The following is a 15,306-nucleotide window of genomic DNA, read 5'->3' on the forward strand; positions in this document are numbered from 1 at the left end:
CTGGCCAAACCAGCCAGAACTGTGTTCCTGCTGAAAAAAAACCCTGGTTGTGTTTGATAGTTTTCTGTTGTTTTCTCCTATTGTAAACCGCTTTGATTCCACAATGCATGGAGAATAGTGGGTTAAAAGTACCCAATAAATAAGGTAAATAAACAAAACTGTATGGCACCTCTTCCCAGTTTTTATCGGCATAAACGCCTGACCATTTTTCAGGCAAGGAAGAAAGAGATTGATTACAACAGGTGGGACGAAGTCTAGGGTAGCTATGGTGAGCAGGTGTGTGTAGCAGAACTACAGGAAAGACTGGAATATTTTTTTTTTCTCCCATTAAATTTGATGGCCTTCAGTTAGCTTGCTAGTAAAGTGGTGTTAAAACCCCATCTCATAATTGCGGCAGATGAATGAGAGTATTAGAAGAAAGAGCTGAAGATACGGATTCACCTTGAAGAGCCTCTGGCTGTCTATTGGACATTCCTTCTTTAAGCCCGTCTACAAAGGCACTTCTGGCACTACATTAATATTTCCGTGTCCGGTGCATGAAATCCTGGTAGTCTGGACAAATGATCTGTGCAAGTCCAAAGCTTGTTTTGAAATGCAGAGATGGTAAAAATATTAATTCCCTGTTTGCACGTGAATTGACAATACAAACCAATGAGATGGAAGAAAGAACCCACTTGAAAGCATGTTGTGTGCCGTCTGGGATAGTAAAGAGAGAGGGGCGAGGGAAAGGATGGTAAAGCTCTACCCACCAGACCTCCCTCTCCTTAAATTGGTTGAAATACAACAGATTATCACATTCAGCGTCTCTGGTGAGTAAAGCTATTTATACCATTGCCCCAGGGAGATCACAAAAGTGCGGGCATGCAAATTGTTTATTTTGGCTGCTTTGTGAGTGTGCGTGTGTGCTTGGAAACAAAAAAGGCAAAAAAAGAGAAGGAAATGAAGACTGTATTCAGGGGAATGGCACCGCTGTATTTTTACTTATTTATTTATTTGGAACGGTCAAGTCTCCTGGTTCCACTCCCAAAGTCTTCAGATATTTCCCCAGATATTTGGACCTGACAACCCTGTTCACCATGTTCATTAATGTGGCAGCAGGCAGCAAAGGTTTGTGCAGAAACACATAAACTGAAAGAGCTGCTGAAGAGTATGCATAATCTTCCTTCCCACTAACATATCATAAAAGAGTTTCCTTCCCTCTGACATATCAAAATATTTTTTTCACTAAATGACTAGCTTAGAGCATGTCCTGTAGCACCACCTAGCAGGCTAATTTAAAAAAGATGTGACTGACTTTTGCATTGATATTATTCAGTGCTTGAATTATGGAAAGTAGAGGCACTTAAAGAAATTCAGAAGCCCCACCTCTGAGACTGGTAGGCAGTGGGTACTATACATTTTTCCGAGGCCACCTCCTATAATTATACTGCTGGTGTGGGATCTCAAGGGTTTTTATTATCTGTCAGATCACCTCCATCAATATATACCCACAAGCCAGCTCTGATTCTCAAACTGGTGGGCACTCCTGCTTTACAAAATGACTTCATGAGGAAATGAGGGAGGTCCCAACTTTGCAGAGATTACTCAGGTTCTGTAAGGCCAGTCTATTTCTATGTGCTTTTAATGACCTGAGAGTAGAGATCAGTTATTATAATGGCATAAAAGGTTTGCTCTATTCTTGTTTGTACTGTATTTTTATGATAGGAGCAAGATATAAATATTTTAAATAAGCAAATGTATGTTCAGCTTGATCGTGAACAAAAATATTTAATTGATTTCCTTGATTCTTTGCTAGGCAACATTTTGTACTATTTTAAAATATAGACTCCCTGAAGCGACACTTTCTTTTGTTCTTTTAGCCCCAGTTCTAGTCCAAATTGGAAGCTTAATGTTGAACATGGAGTGCCAGTAACTTATAATTCAGTCAGATAGTAACCCAACTGGTTTCCAGTCATAGAATAAAGTTAGAGTCCAGTGGCACTTTTAAGACCAATGAAGTTTTATTCAAGGTATGAGCTTTCTTGTGCATACACACTTCCTCAGATATGTTGAAATGGAAGAAAACCATTCAAACTGATAGACAGGGTTGAAAGCAAATTAGCATATAACATGATGACATTTTGAGACAAAACAGGAACAACAAGCCAAGTGTTCCTGTTTTGTCTCAAAATATTATAATCGTGTTATATGTAGGGCTGTCAGTTCAGTAAAGGGTTTACCGAATATTTACCAAATAGAAGCCTTTCGGTAAATATTCGGAAATAGGTATTCCGTATTGGCTTCCCAACCTACAGTGGGCTTTCGGCGCTCACGGAATCTACATGATTTTTTAGTTCATACTGACTTGCAGAAACTGCCAAGACTATCCCACCTTCCTGTTGGGCATTATCGTTGCAAGGGCTGCAAAGCTTGTAAATATTCTCTCCAGCTGAAAGAATATGTGGATATAAGGACTGGAATTACTATTAAGCTAACTGGTTTTACAAACTGTGACTCTAAGGAAGTCATTTATGCCTTAATTTGTAGGGTTTGTTCAAAAATTTACATAGGATGCTCTTGGAGAGCTGTTAAGACTCGCATCTTGGAGCACATTTCTAGGGTTCGTCACCAAATTCCTGGCATTCCTCTTTCCCAACACTATAAGGAAACAGACCATGATTTAGAATTGTTGAGATTTTTTGTGATACAGAAGGTTGAACTTTGTAAGGGTACAGGCGGTGGTATACAAAAAATTTTGTTACAGAAAGAGGCTAGGTAGATACATCACCTAAATACAATAGAACCCTTTGGCCTTAATTTATATAATGATCTCTCGTGTTTTGTGTAATTTTGGGGTAGGTGTTTTCAGAAATTTATTGAGATCCCCTTGAGTGTCTTATTGTTACCAGCTGTGACTTGTCTTTTTAGGACGGAGAGTCTTGTCATTAATGTGATTATCCTGTATGCGCTGGGAGAGATATTGGTCTGAGGATCTTTTCAGGTTGTATGTTGGAGTAATTTTTATGTCTATTTATTTAATTATTGTATATTAGGTATTTTGTTATTATATGTGTTGTCACATTTGGTTTTAGAGTTGGCTTATGAAGAAGCTTTAAAGGCAGCGGAACGCAATTCAAACCGGTGGTTGTGTGAAGGAAAGAATTTCTCCTTTGAAGCCGACGCCATGGAAGGACTCAGTTTGAACTTTACACTTGAGTCTTAGTACTCCTTACAGACTGTATGAAGATAGTTTCGGAGTCATCCTTTGATAATGTTTATATGGGATTGTTCTTTGTTCTTTAATGTCTAAATAATGGTATTCGGTCTGGATATTTTCTATAATACAATGTATTAATTTTTGGAAGTTGTCAATTGTTTCTTGACACAATAAGTTTTGTTTTTTGCAAATTTGACAATGTGGCTGGGCCTGGCTGAATGCAGGAAGTCTGAAGCAATGAGATATCATTACAAGTTTGTGTAACTAACAAAGTGTCGATGTGCCCACTCTACTTAAACATCTGTAAGAGCAGGTTTTCAAATGAGGGATACTTTTCAAACCAACTTTCATATGATCTTCTGGCGGCTATTCATGTGCTGTCCTAAGATTACCTTTCCCCTGCCATCCCAGTCCTAGAGGCTGGCCAACTACCTTATACCCTGGCAATCCAGTCCTGGAGGTTGGCAGAGGACTTTTTCCTTGGCAATCCACTCCTGGAGGTGGGCAGAGCACCTTTTCGCTTGGCAATCCAGTCCTGAAGCTGGGCAGAGCACCTTTTCCCTTGGCAATTCAGTCCTGGAGGTGGGCAGAGCACCTTTTCTCTTGGCAATCCAGTCCAGGAGGTTGGCAGTGGATTTTTTCCCTTGGCAATCCAGTCCTGGAGCTGGGCAGAGCACCTTGGCAATCCAGTCCTGGAGGTTGGCAGAGTAGCTTTTCCCTTTGCAATCCAGTCATAAGAACATAAGAGAAGTCATGTTGGATCAGGCCAATGGTCCATCCAGCCCAACACTCTGTGTCACACAGTGGCCAATATATGTGTGTTTGTGTGTGTGTGTATCTATATCTATACACACACACACACACACACACACACACATATATATATATATATATATATATATATATATATATATATATATATATATATATATATATATATATATATATATATACACTGTGGCTAATAGCCACTGATGGACCTCTGCTCCATATTTTTATCCAATCCCTTCTTAAAGCTGGCTATGCTTGTAGCCGCCACCACCTCCTGTGGCAGTGAATTCCACATGTTAATCACCCTTTAGGGGAACATTTTATAAGAATGACGAAAGCAATATATACAGAACAGCAAGCAAAATTGTGCGTAAATGCAGATCTTACAAGAGAATTGATGGTAGGCAAAGGCACAAGACAAGGATGTCCGTTATCAAGGATGTTTATAATGACTCTTGAAATTTTATTACAACAAGTGCAAAACGACAAAGAAATAGAAGGATTAAAAATTAAAGGATTCTCTTATAAATATAAAGCTTTTGCAGATGACATTGTGTTTATTATAGAGAATCCGATTCAAGTAACACCGTTGCTCTTAACCAAGATAAAAGAATATGGAGAGATTGCAGGACTATATATAAATGCAGAGAAGTCGATGTTTTTATGTAAAAATATGCAACCAAGTAGACAGAATGAATTGCAGGCACTGACGGGGTGTAAAGTTACTTCTAAAGTAAAATATCTTGGCGTAGAAATAACTATGAAGAACATAGATTTATTTAAAAATAATTATGAAAAGCTTTGGTGCAAGATGGACAAAGATTTGATAAAATGGAACAGACTTAATTTGTCTTTATTGGGCAGGATTGCTGCAGTTAAGATGAATATTTTGCCAAGAATAATGTATCTGTTTCAAACTATCCCGATTGTGAAAGATAGCAAACAATTCAATAAGTGGCAAAAGAAGCTCTCTGACTTTGTATGGGCCGGGAAGAAACCAAGAATTAAGATGAAAATTTTAACGGATGCAAAAGAAAGAGGAGGCTTTCAGCTCCCGGACTTAAGATTGTATCATGATGCTGTTTGTTTGACGTGGATCAAGGATTGGATAATGCTGTTGGATAAAAAACCTTTAAGGTTGGAAGCTCATGGGAATAAATTCGGCTGGCACGCATATTTGTATTATGGGAAACACAAGATGGATGGGTTTTTTTCTCATCACTATATCAGAAACACTTTATTAAATACTTGGATAAAATATAAGAAATATGGTGATGAGAGGAAGCCGCTTTGGATAGTGCCAGCAGAAGTAATAAAAATAACAGCTAAATCTGAGGAAGAAAGAGTGATATACAATCAATTGTTAAAGATTCAAGGTGGGAAAGTTGAATTAAAGTCAGCAGAAGAGCTAAATAATAAATATGACTGGTTCCAAATGCAACAGATAAAAAGTCTGATGGAAAATGATATGAAATCTGATGGAATTAGACGTGAGCAAACAGAATTGGAAATGGTTTTGCTTGGAGACAATGAAAAATTAGTATCAAAAGTATATAAACTATTATTGAAATGGTCTACAGAAGAGGAAGTAGTAAAATCTCAAATGGTTAAATGGGCAATCAATATAAACAGAGAAATCCAAATGGATACTTGGGAGCACCTTTGGAAGAATTCGATGAAGATATCAACATGTCAGAATATCAAGAAGAACTGTTTTAAAATGATGTATAGGTGGTATATGACTCCGAAGAAACTAGCAAAGATGAGTAAAAAGATGTCAGACAGATGTTGGAAATGTAAGCACCATGAAGGTTCTTTCTTTCATATGTGGTGGACCTGTGAAAAAGCAAAAAACTTTTGGCGGATGATACAACAAGAAATTTCTAAAATTTTGGGCTATGACTTCAAGAAAGTGGAAGAGACCTTTCTGCTAGGATTACAAATAGAAAAATTTCCAAAAGAAGATAGGACTTTAATTTGGTATCTGCTCTCAGCTGCTAGGACATTGTATGTGCAGCTGTGGAAACAAGAAAAAATACCAGAGAAATGGGACTGGATTGTGAAAGTTTTATCGTGGAGCGAGATGGATAAATTAACAAGAACTCTGAGAGACTATGATCTGGAAGTGTTTAAAAAGGAGTGGAAGAAATTTAAAAAATATATAGAGTTAGAATGGAACGTAAAAAGACATTGGACAATCTTTTAATATGAGTGAGAAGAAAAAGACAGTGTGTTTTGATGGGTTTGGGATACCTTTATATTTGGATTTAAATATATAACTTCGGGGTAAGTCTTATAACGGAGGGAGGGGGGATTGAAAATATCATATGGGTTAGGGATAGAAAAGATATAACTAAACATCGTAACCGTAGGTTATTAATGAATTGTTAAAATACAACATTGGAGGGAGGGGGGATTGAAATGTCATACGGATTAATATTGAGATAATTAAGAAATAACTAAGTTGTATAACCATATGATATCAATAAATTGTTAAAACACAATCACCCTTTGGGTGAAGAAGTACTTCCTTTTATCCATTTTAACCTGACTGCTCAGCAATTTCATTGAATGCCCACGAGTTCTTGTATTGTGAGAAAGGGAGAAAAGTACTTCTCTACTTTCTCCATCCCATGCATAATCTTGTAAACCTCTATCATGTCACCCCGCAGTCGACGTTTCTCCAAGCTAAAGAGCCCCAAGCGTTTTAACCTTTCTTCATAGGAAAAGTGTTCCAAACCTTTAATCATTCTAGTTGCTCTTTTCTGGACTTTCTCCAATGCTATAATATCCTTTTTGAGGTGTGGTAACCAGAATTGTACACAGTATTCCAAATGAGACTGCACCATCGATTTATACAGGGGCATTATGATACTGGCCGATTTGTTTTCAATTCCCTTCCTAATAATTCCCAGCATGGCGTTGGCCTTTTTTATCGCAATTGCACACTGTCTTGACATTTTCAGTGAGTTATCTACCACGACCCCAAGATCTCTCTCTTGGTCGGTCTCTGCCAGTTCACACCCCATCAACTCGTATTTGTAGCTGGGATTCTTGGCCCCAATGTGCATTACTTTGTACTTGGCCACATTGAACCTCATCTGCCATGCTGACGCCCACTCACCCAGCCTCAACAGATCCCTTGGAGTGCCTCAATCCTAGAGGTTGGCAGAGCAGATTTTTCCGTGACAATCCAGTCCTGGAGGTTGGCAGAGGACTTTTTCCTCTGACAATCCAGTCCTGGAAGTTGGCAGAGCAGATTTTTCCTTGACAATCCAGTCCTGGAGGTTGGCAGAGGACTTTTTCCCCTGACAATCCAGTCCAGGAGGTTGGCAGAGCACCTTTTCCCCTGACAATCCAGTCCTGGAGGTTGGCAAAGGACTTTTTCCTTTGACAGTCAAGTGCCAGAGGCTGGCAGAGTAGCTTTTTCCCTGGCAATCCAATCCTGGAGGTTGGCAAACTACCTTTTCCCTTGGCAATCCGGTCCCAAAGGCTGGCATTGTGCTCTGTCCCCTTGCAATCCAGTCCCAGAGGTTGACAACCCACCCTCCCCCTTGGGAATTCAAATCCAGAACACCTGTGCCAGTCCCAGGGTCTGGAAATCTGCCCTTCCCGTCTATCTGTGTCCAGGATACTTGTAGGTTATTTTGACTTTCCTGGAATATCCAGTCCGGATTTTTGTTGCAGCCGTTTCTGTGCTTCAATGCATTTCAATGGAGCCCATGTAAGTCAATTGGCAATCTTCCCTCCCATGATATCCAATGAGCAATCCAGGTTCTCCCATTATTTCCTATGGGCAATCTTGTCATTCGTTTTAGTACATCCCCAACAAGAGCGCAGTTCCAAAGGACGCTATCTGCATCGCGCAAAGAATAACAAGTGGACGCTTATTGCTCATTAAAAAAAAAAATCTCCTAAAGGAAGCGTCGCCATGCTTATTTTGCAAGGCAAACAGCCTCTTGTCCTCTTTTTCTACAACATCAATCCCATAATAAGCAACATAATAAAGCAAAAGGGCTTAAAACGGCCTTTAAGGGCTTAAAGCGCCCTGCTAATGCGCCGCCTCACCGATATTGGGGTTGGGGGGCTGGCCTTGCAATGGCTCTCCTCCTTCCTCTCAGGTCGGGGACAAAGGGTGGCTATTGGGGGGGAGCGATCCCAGAGACACACACTAGATTGTGGTGTGCCTCAGGGAGCAGTTCTCTCCCCAATGTTGTTCAACATCTATATGCGCCCCCTTGCCCAGATTGCCCGGAGGTTTGGGCTGGGTTGCCATCAATACGCAGATGACACCCAGCTCTATCTACTAATGGACGGACGGCCCGGCTCCGCCCCAGGGAACCTGGATTGGGCTTTACAGGCTGTTGCGACATAGCTCAGACTGAGTGGGCTGAAGTTGAACCCAGCGAAGACAGAGGTCCTTTGTGTGGGTCGCAGCACTCTGGGAGGAGAAATAGCTCTCCCAGCCTTCGACGACGCGCCATTGAAACCAGCGCGCCAGGTAAAGAGTCTGGGTGTTTTACTGGAGCCTTCATTATCAATGGAGGCCCAGATAGCAGCCACTGCCAAGTCAGCATTCTTCCATCTGAAGCAGGCAAGGCAGTTGGCCCCTTTCCTGGAGCGTCGCGACCTCGCAACAGTGATCCATGCAACAGTCACCTCAAGATTGGACTACTGTAATGCCCTCTACTTGGGGCTACCTTTGTGTCGGACCCGGAGGTTGCAGCTGGTGCAGAACGCGGCGGCCAGGCTATTATTAGGGCTCCTGAAATGGGAGCACATACGGCCGGGGCTGCGCGGACTGCACTGGCTGCCAATTACATACCGAGTCCAGTACAAAGTGTTGGTCATTACCTTTAAAGCCTTGTATGGCCGAGGACCAGCCTACCTGAGGGACCGTCTCTCCACATATGAACCCCAGAGGGCACTGAGGTCAGTTGGAAAAAATAAAATGACTATCCCTGGGCCGAGAGAGGTCAAGCTCCAGAATACCAGAGCATGGGCCTTTTCAGTTGCGGCCCCTGCCCTATGGAATCAGCTTCTGGAGGAGGTACGGGCCCTGCGGAACCTTGATCAGTTCCGCAGGGCCTGCAAGACTGTCCTCTACAAACGAGCATATATCGACTGCTGAATCGTCGTGAATTAAGGACCCGCCAGCACGGTCCTGTTTTAAGGACCTACATTAGCATGGAATTATTTAAACTGGCAGAATCAGCGTCAGAATGCCACCATTGCTGCCAGATTAACTTAAACTATGAATTTTAAATATATTAACTGGTTTTTATAACGTTTAAAGTTTTACTGTTAAACTCAAAGTTTTTATTTATTATTGTATGCATAAAATGTTGTCAGCCGCCCCGAGCCGCCTAGGCGGGGAGGGCGGGATACAAATAAAATTTATTATTATAATTATTATTATAAAGCTGAGTTGTTTGCAGTCTCTTTCTCACAGAATGTCTCCCAGGAGTCCCGTGACAAATGGGTGCTCTATCCCTCCGAAAGCCTTGTGATTTGCAGGCAAATATTCCGACCAGGCTGCCTTTGACTCCCCCCCCCCCCCCGGCATGGTGAACTCAAACACCACATACGTCTGCAGTGGGGTTGCCAAGTCCAATTCAAGAGATATCTGGGGACTTTGGGGGTGGAGCCAGGAGACTTTGGGGGCGGAGCCAGGAGACATTGGGGGCAGAGCCAGGAGCAAGGGTGTGATAAGCAAAATTGAACTCCAACGGAGTTCTGGCCATCACATTTAAAGGGACAGCGCACCTTTTAAAATGCCTTCCTTCCATAGAAAATAATGAAAGATAGGGGCACCTTCTTTTGGGGCTCGTAGAATTGGACCCCCTGGTCCAATCCTTTTGAAACTTGGCGGGTATTTTGGGGAGAGGCACTAGATGCTATACTGAAAATTTGGCGCCTCTACTTCAAAAAACAGCCCCCCCCCAGAGCCCCCGATACCCGTGGAACAATTCCCCATCATTCCCTATGGGAATTGTTCATGGAGGTGCATGATGGCTGTGGGGGTGGGGCTTCCCCCGCTGGCCAGCTGGCTGGGGGAGAGGGGAAGCCTGTAAAACCAGGGGATCCCCCGCTGGGACCTGGGGATTGGGAAGCCTAGTCTGCAGCCTGAAGAGAAAGAAAGGCATAAAACCAGGAGCCAAGATCCCTTTTCTGTACCATGCAGAGATAATAACTGCAAAGGGACTGGAAGGGAAATAAATTCTCAGCTGAGCCAAATGCTTCCGTTTGCATTCATTTGCTTGCGGCGGGATGCGGCTTTTGCAAACGGATCTCTGCAGTTGCTGCTGCGGGTCTTATTGGAATCCATTCGTTACTTGCTCCATCCCCTGTGACTCTGGCGGGGGGCCAGAAAATGAGCCTGAAGAAAGCTGAAGCAGAAAGAAAAGGAAAGGGGGGGGGGGGCGGCTTTAGAAAAAACTCCGAGGCAGCCGAAGCACCGTAAGATTTCCAAAGAAGCCGGCAGCTGGGATGTTGTGCAGCAGGCAGGTTTCACAGCATTTTACTTGCTTTACGGCACCCACGTGTGTGCATTTCCTTTCGCCTGCTGGCGGCTGTCTGCAGCTGGTTGTTGCTGCTGGAAAGCGCAGTCAGGGTAGGTTCAAGCGGGATCGGCTGCGGTGGCAATTTGTTAAAAAGGGGGGGCTCTGATCTGTTTCCTTCATCGGGCGTTTGTACCCAGGGCTGTCTTTTGGAGAGTAGGGAAGGCGTCCCGCGTGTTTAATAAAAAGGCAACTGTGGGAGGGGATAGAACGGGGTACTTGATTTGTCACTTTGGCAAACAAAACGTGCCGGTATTGCGCTTGAAAGATATCTACTGTAAGCTTAAATGGACGGGGAAGAAATTGAAAGGGAAGAGGGAGCAGCAGGAATAAAGACGTCTGCGATTAAATGCAGAATTAATTAGAGGCAGATACTGTAATATTTTGCACCTGCGACTAATACTTTGCACAATGCTTGCAACTGTTCTCGTCTGTCCTGTGGGTTCGGTGAGGTTGGCAGTTCCATTAATTCTGTGGGAGAAACCTCCAACTAAGGGCAGAGTTGGAACTCAAATGCACTGCTTGACAATCCACTCCTGAAGGTTGGCAGAGCAGCTGTTCCCTTGGCGATCCAGTCCTGGAGGTGGGCAGAGGACGTTTTCCCTTGGCCATCCAGTCCTGGAGGTGGGCTTATCGCCACCACCACCAATATTTTTTTTCTAAAAGAACTAAAATTGGCAGTTGAATTGTGAGCTGAGCAATGAGGGATTAAGCCAGCGTCACGTGATATTGTCTGCTGAGAATGATAGTTAGCAAGTGGGTTTAGCCCCCTGAAATTGACTAAATTTGCAGAGGGACGGTGGCTCAGTGGTAGAGCATCTGCTTGGGAAGCAGAAGGTCCCAGGTTCAATCCCCGGCATCTCCAACTAAAAAGGGTCCAGGCAAAGAGGTGTGAAAAACCTCAGCTTGAGACCCTGGAGAGCAGGGGAGGGATGGTGGCTCAGTGGCAGAGCATCTGCCTGGTAAGCAGAAGGTCCCAGGTTCAATCCCTGGCATCTCCAACTAAAAAGGGTTCAGGCAAGTAGGCGTGAAAAACCTCAGCTTGAGACCCTGGAGAGCAGGGGAGGGATGGTGGCTCAGTGGTAGAGCATCTGCTTGGGAAGCAGAAGGTCCCAGGTTCAATCCCCGGCATCTCCAAAAAAAGGGTCCAGGCAAACAGGTGTGAAAAACCTCAGCTTGAGACCCTGGAGAGCCGCTGCCAGTCTGAGAAGACAATACTGACTTTGATGGACCAAAGGTCTGATTCAGTATAAGGCAGCTTCATATGTTCATATATATGTTCATCCCGGTCAACATAAATGTTCTCCATTGCTGGGGGCTTTCAAGATCCGATAAATGATTGGTCATTTTTCCAATGGGCTGAGCAAGACCAAGCACCACAGGCAAGCATGTGTAATTTTGAACAGGACATAATTTAGTAAGTTCTAAATCAAGGAGTCTCTGTTTAATTAGTGTAAAATTATAGGATTCATCGGATAGGAAGTGGTCTTCCATTGCAATCCCTATGTGTTTGAGCTTATCTATAATCCCTTCCAACCACACAGCATTGTAAGTGTCTTTTTTTAAGACAATTGAACAAGCTATCCGATTCAGCCCTATAATAAATTCGGAGCTAATATTTAAAAGTTAGGAGCCATGCTTTGGTTTCTATTAGGTGCAAACTCGTTTCCACACAAATTACAGTAGAAGGTGCACATTTGGCCACTCCAAGAAGTTGGCACTGGATATTTTCTATTTTCTGATTCAAGGCAGTACTTCTTCACCCAAAGGAAGTACTTCTTCACCCAAAGGGTGATTAACATGTGGAATTCACTGCCACAGGAGGTGGTGGCAGCCACAAGTATAGCCACCTTCAAGAGGGGTTTAGATAAAAATATGGAGCACAGGTCCATCAGTGGCTATTAGCCACAATGTGTGTGTATATATAAAATTTTTTGCCACTGTGTGACACAGAGTGTTGGACTGGATGGGCCGTTGGCCTGATCCAACATGGCTTCTCTTATGTTCTTAAGGCAATCCACAGGGAAGGTTCTTGTAATCATATAAGACCATAAGATCAGTAGTGTAGCATGTTCTTGGAAGCTGTTTAATAAAAAACATGCATCTCCAAATATTTTCATTTTTTGTTTCTTTGTCATGCACAGGTTAGTAGTTGACTATGGCAACTCAGTTCCTGTGGAAGGCAGCAGCCATGGTGGAGAGACACAGGACTGGTTTTCTGATTGTTTCCTGCACTGGACTTCTTGGCACAAACCTGGCCTTTCACATTGTTCCTCAGAAAACATTCAAACCATTGTATCAGGCCTGGGCTAGTGGGCAACCCAAGGTTTCAGAAAAATTACACAGCCTTTTCAATGAAGTTCTCCGTGATCTCCAAGTGAAGTCAGAAAATCATTACCAAGCTTTTGCATCTTTCAGCTTCCACCCAGTTAGTGCTGGAGTTCCATGGCTACCTGCAGGCTGTGTTGTGGGCGTCCCCGTCAGTTTTGGTGAAACAGCTGACGACGAGCATGGAATTGTCAACCGTGTTGTTGTGGTTGAAGGCAAAGAAGTAGACTGGAAGAGCCCAGAAGGCCTGGCCTTGAAGGAAGCCTTGATCCTTTCTTTGGAGGCTCAGAAGTTTGCCATTGCAAGAGAGGTCATGTACTTGCAAAATAACAGTCCCTTAATACATGCAGCTGTTGCTCCCGTTTGTCTAGCTGGGACTTACATCTCTGCAGTAGCTGTAAAGCAGCTTCTGGGTCTATATTCTGGACCTGTGGTGTTACGAGGCCTTTATAACGTAGCTGTTGCCATGATTGGATTTGTGGGTTATTGTCTGTCATACAATACTGTGAGCCATGCAGTAGATTATAGGACAGACAGAAGCACAGCCACCATTTCCACTGACTTTGCCAAAGGTGGAGTGGAGTTCTATAATAAAACCTTGGCCCGGAATAAGATTCTTCGTACGCTCATGGGCAAACAAGGGGAGAAAACATATGCCCCAAATGGTAATCTTTTCCCCAGATACTGGTTCAGATTAAAACATCCACCGTACACTTCCAGAAGAGACCTGGTTCTTAGTATTTTAAGCATGTCCCAAGCATAGGAAGGTCATGATTCAATATTAAACTTGTAAAATATGTATTCTGTTTGGAACACTGGTTTTTGTTTCATATGATTTTATTGGTATTTCCTTTTTGGGGGAGGAAGGCGTTTTACTTTAAAAAAAAAAACCCTTGTGTTCACTGGATACAAAAGGTTTTGTATCGTATGTGTCTCTAAAATCCATCTTGAAACTCAGAGGGTGAGTTACTTTCCAACAACAACAACAACAACAATTTTTATTTATATCCCGCCCTCCCCGCCGGAGCAGGCTCAGGGCGGCTAACAACATGATTCATACATTGGTTACACAAAATTGAATAAAACTACATTAACAGTTTAATTAAAATTCTGATTAAATTTCTAAAATTAATAAAATGTACTAGTGCTATGTTTACTTTTATGATGGCGTTTTTCTTGACAATTTCCTTCTTCGTCAGCGAAGGCCAATCGAAAGAGGATGGTCTTGCAGGCCCCGCGGAACTGTTCAAGGTCCCGCAGGGCCTGCATTTCCTCTGGAAGTTGGTTCCATAGGCTTGGAGCCATAGAAGAGAAAGCCCGGTTACGGGTGCTTTGCAGCTTCACCTCTTTCGGTCCGGGAATGGTCAACAGGTTTTTCCCGGCTGACCTCAGTGCTCTCTGGGGTTCATATGGGGAGAGACGGTCCCTAAGGTAGGCAGGTCCTTGGCCATATAGGGCTTTAAAGGTAATGACCAGCACTTTGTAACGAATCCGGTATACAACTGGCAGCCAGTGCAGTTCGCGTAGCCCAGGCTGTATGTGCTCCCACTTAGGGAGCCCCAACAGCAGTCTAGCCGCCGCGTTCTGCACCAGCTGCAGCTTCCGGGTTCGGCACAGAGGCAGCCCCATGTAGAGGGCATTACAGTAATCCAGTCTCGAGGTGACATTTCCAGGCACCAAAAGGCAATGAATTGGAAAAGCTGACATTCTATGTTTTACTGGGGGGAAGATGGTGCCTGCCTGAAAGAGTTTTGTAACCCTTTTAATGTAAAGGAGAGGTTGTGTGAATGCTTTGTAAGTACAGAATCTTATTCCCTTTATTTAAAGAAGAAGGAGGAGAAGTTTTTTTCTCTTGATAGCAGAATACATGGAAGTTACTGAATACATGAAGCTGCCTTATACTGAATCAGACCCTTAGTCCATCAAGATCAGCACAGCACGGTCTACTCAGACTAGGGTTGCCAAGTCCAATTCAAGAAATATCTGGGGACTTTGGGGGTGGAGCCAGGAAACTTTGGGGGTGGAGCCAGGAGACATTAGGGGTGGAGCCAAGATCAAGGCTGTGACAAGCGTAATTGAACTCCAAAGGGAGTTCTGGCCATCACATTTAAAGGGACGGCACACCTTTTCACTTCCTTCCTTCCATAGGAAATAATGAAGGATAGGGGCACCTTCTTTTGGGGCTCATAGAATTGGACCCCCTGGTCCAATCTTTTTGAAACTTGGGGGGTATTTTGGGGAGAGGCACTAGATGCTATACTGAAAATTTGGTGCCTCTACCCCAAAAAAACAGCCCCTCCACAGCCCCAGATACCCGCAGATCAATTCTCCATGATTTTCTATGGGAATAAATCTAAATAGGGAATAATAAGCGTTCCCAGCAGGCATTTCCCTCCCCTCCCCCCGCTTTCTGATGACCCTGAAGCGGGGGGAGGGCCTCCAAACCGGGGG

The 15,306-nt window shown here is 43.4% G+C and overlaps 1 protein-coding gene across 1 annotated transcript; it reads left to right on the forward strand.

The window, feature by feature from the left end:
• The first annotated feature begins 10,453 nt into the window (after window positions 1–10,453).
• On the forward strand, window positions 10,454–13,654 carry TMEM177 (transmembrane protein 177). The gene is made up of 2 exons (XM_060261594.1): window positions 10,454–10,580; window positions 12,672–13,654. The coding sequence occupies exon 2, from the start codon at window positions 12,686–12,688 to the stop codon at window positions 13,616–13,618; it is 933 nt and encodes a 310-aa protein (XP_060117577.1). The 5' UTR covers window positions 10,454–10,580; window positions 12,672–12,685; the 3' UTR covers window positions 13,619–13,654.
• Window positions 13,655–15,306: the final 1,652 nt, after the last annotated feature.

The sequence above is a fragment of the Heteronotia binoei genome, chromosome 21, assembly GCF_032191835.1.
Source record: "Heteronotia binoei isolate CCM8104 ecotype False Entrance Well chromosome 21, APGP_CSIRO_Hbin_v1, whole genome shotgun sequence".
NCBI lineage: Eukaryota > Metazoa > Chordata > Lepidosauria > Squamata > Gekkonidae > Heteronotia > Heteronotia binoei.